At 36.5% G+C, this 2,543-nt stretch overlaps 1 protein-coding gene across 1 annotated transcript in view; it reads right to left on the bottom strand.

Moving 5' to 3' along the window:
• Window positions 1-2,543, bottom strand: part of galnt18b (UDP-N-acetyl-alpha-D-galactosamine:polypeptide N-acetylgalactosaminyltransferase 18b) — a 99,271-nt gene that overhangs the window by 52,381 nt on the left and 44,347 nt on the right. Inside the window, exon 3 of the mRNA XM_014026943.1 lies at window positions 612-778. Within this exon, the coding sequence (XP_013882397.1) occupies window positions 612-778 (167 nt within the window). The remainder of the gene's footprint in view (window positions 1-611; window positions 779-2,543) is intronic.

Here is a 2,543-nt window from a genome sequence, read left to right on the forward strand (position 1 = left end):
GTCTCTGTGTTAGAAAAAAATATCTGAGTTGAAACCCTGGCAAGACAATCTAAGCTCATCCAATTGAGCAGAAACTAAAAACCTGGCTTAAATTCACACAATTTTTATTTACTTATTTTTACCTTAAGTATTTTATAGAAAATGGCAATTAAAATAAAAATTTGCAATTTATTTGGGGACCCCCCCCCAAAAAAAAAAATGGTTCTGTTTTACTGTTGGCACAGGAAACTTCCCCAGACCAATAAAAAAAAAGCAAAAGAAGCTGTGACTTTCTGATATCATCCAGTGTAAACACGCAGCACAGTGGATGCACTGATATGTGTGCTGCTTATCTGATGCTGGTCCCCTCTGCTTTGGAAATATGGGCTGGTTGGGCAACTGAGTATAAACACTCAGTTATCTCACAGAAGCTTATAGAAGAGTATTGAGGAATTCAGAATATCTCCACCACCACAYACAAATGCACATCGCTTTCAACATGTTGATAAAGCCAACGCTTTAAAAACCTGCCATGCCTGGATTTTAGGCTCAGCTACAACAGCAAAATAACAATTTAAGGGGGGGTGTTAAGGTGTCAGCTGTGAGTTGTTGTATAAAATGATGCTGCTTACTGTTATTGCTGTTGTCGTCTACCAGGATTATCTCTTTAAGAAGGTGGGAAGGTGTCCTGTTGATGGCAGAGTTTATGGACCGCAGGATGACAGACAAGGCTTCATTCACAAAAATGAACACAATGCTCACTTGAGGAAGGTTCAGAGGATAAGAAACATTTCTGCATCTGTGGAGATAAAAAAAATGCAATTTTTAAACATTTGGCTAATTATAAATAATGCACTTTGAATGCCTGCTTTAAGGATAAAARGATCAAGGCCTCACTGTTGAACTCTTTGTTCAGTGTAGTTCAACAATTAGCATGCTAAGGAACGAGTGTTTTCTGCTACAAATGTGGGTCAGAAAATGGAAAATGAAAATAATAAGCATAGTGTAACAGCCATTTTCTTCAAGCAGTGGTAAACTGCATTAAATGTCTTGTACATCCTTCAAAACCTACAATAATAATCTGCCCTGAGCATTTCATCTAAATGAACAGAGTGAATTGAGCTGTAATTGCAACATTTAATTTATTCACATTTAGCCTGTTAAATGTCATGTGTTGTTCATAATTCTCATCTCCTGCCTTCCACGGCTGTATTTACAGAAATTCATTGCTCTGTTACCGGAGAGGAAAAACAAAAAAGGCTAAATGGGTGTGAATTGCGTATCCCCTGCAACAGTTTCCGATGAGGTTCGAGAGCCACTATTAGTGGGAATTAATGGTCTGCAGGGAGTTCAGCGCAGAGGAGGAAACGCCCTCGAACATTTTTAACTTTCACAGGAGGATTTTTCCTCGGCTGTTTCTGTAAACTCGGTGATGTGGACGTAAGCTGTGGTGGAAACCTGGATCAGAGCCAACACGGTGTAACGTCAACAGTTTTCACTTTGTATGAATGTGGTGCTTTATGTGCAGGAGATATTCAAAGGAAACAGAAACTTTTTTTTCTTTTCTTGGGACAAGGTAATTCTGGAGGGTCTATTCAATAACAACCTTTGTTTCTACTGCAGGAACCAGGGRCTGAARAAAAGACCAGTGATGTATTTTACACCCTGTTAACAGCCCTGTTAGAGAGGTAGGACTTCTAACAGCATTTTTCCATTATAGCTCAACTCAATATGACCCTTTTCTGCTTTTTTTTTTCTTTTCAAACTGTATCCCTGGTGAAAAAACGGGCTCCTTTTTAAAATTATTTTTAAACGATGAAAAAAAGATCTGACACAGATTTACAGTATCTGGAATATGTAACATTTTTACTCTTTTATGTTTTCAGTGAATTGTCGTACTTTGAAAAGTAAAAAGATTGAATTATGTTAAACTATGTCTTTAAAATTATTTTCAGCTCTGAAGTAATTATTTTTTTTATGAAAGACCAAACAAATGACAGATTTGAGAAGACTATGTGGAAATCAAACTAGAAACTAAATGTGATGAGAAAATACAAACTTGTTGTTCATCTCATTTTAAAATCAGATAGAGCACAGTTTTGTTTTTCGTTAAGTGTTACACATACAACTACTGTCTGGTGACATTTGATTAAATATAGGTATCTCGTGGCCACACATTATTATTGTGGTCACACAGTTTGGAGCAGACTGTACAGTGTGATACAGTCATGGGCATAATTTGCAGGGGGGTTAAGGGGTTATGACCCCAATTTGATCCAGTCAAAATACCCACCAAAAAAATGACATCACTTGCTCTAACACAGTAGAAAGTAACAGATTAAATAAGCCTACAGAGCTGCAACTCTGTTGTTATCTTTAGGTAACTTTGACCTGATTTCAAAATTTATGATGTCATATACAGTATGTGCGTTTTAGCATAATTTATATATAAAAAAAGACTACAGGGTTTTAGTCTGCTGTTGTCACATTATGGCTGTATTTGTTGAATCATCTGTTGTAAAACCTACTCTTGGAAAATTGAGAAATTTAGTTATGTCGTATAA

This window comes from Austrofundulus limnaeus, unplaced genomic scaffold (assembly GCF_001266775.1).
Source record: "Austrofundulus limnaeus strain Quisiro unplaced genomic scaffold, Austrofundulus_limnaeus-1.0 Scaffold5, whole genome shotgun sequence".
Classification (NCBI taxonomy): domain Eukaryota; kingdom Metazoa; phylum Chordata; class Actinopteri; order Cyprinodontiformes; family Rivulidae; genus Austrofundulus; species Austrofundulus limnaeus.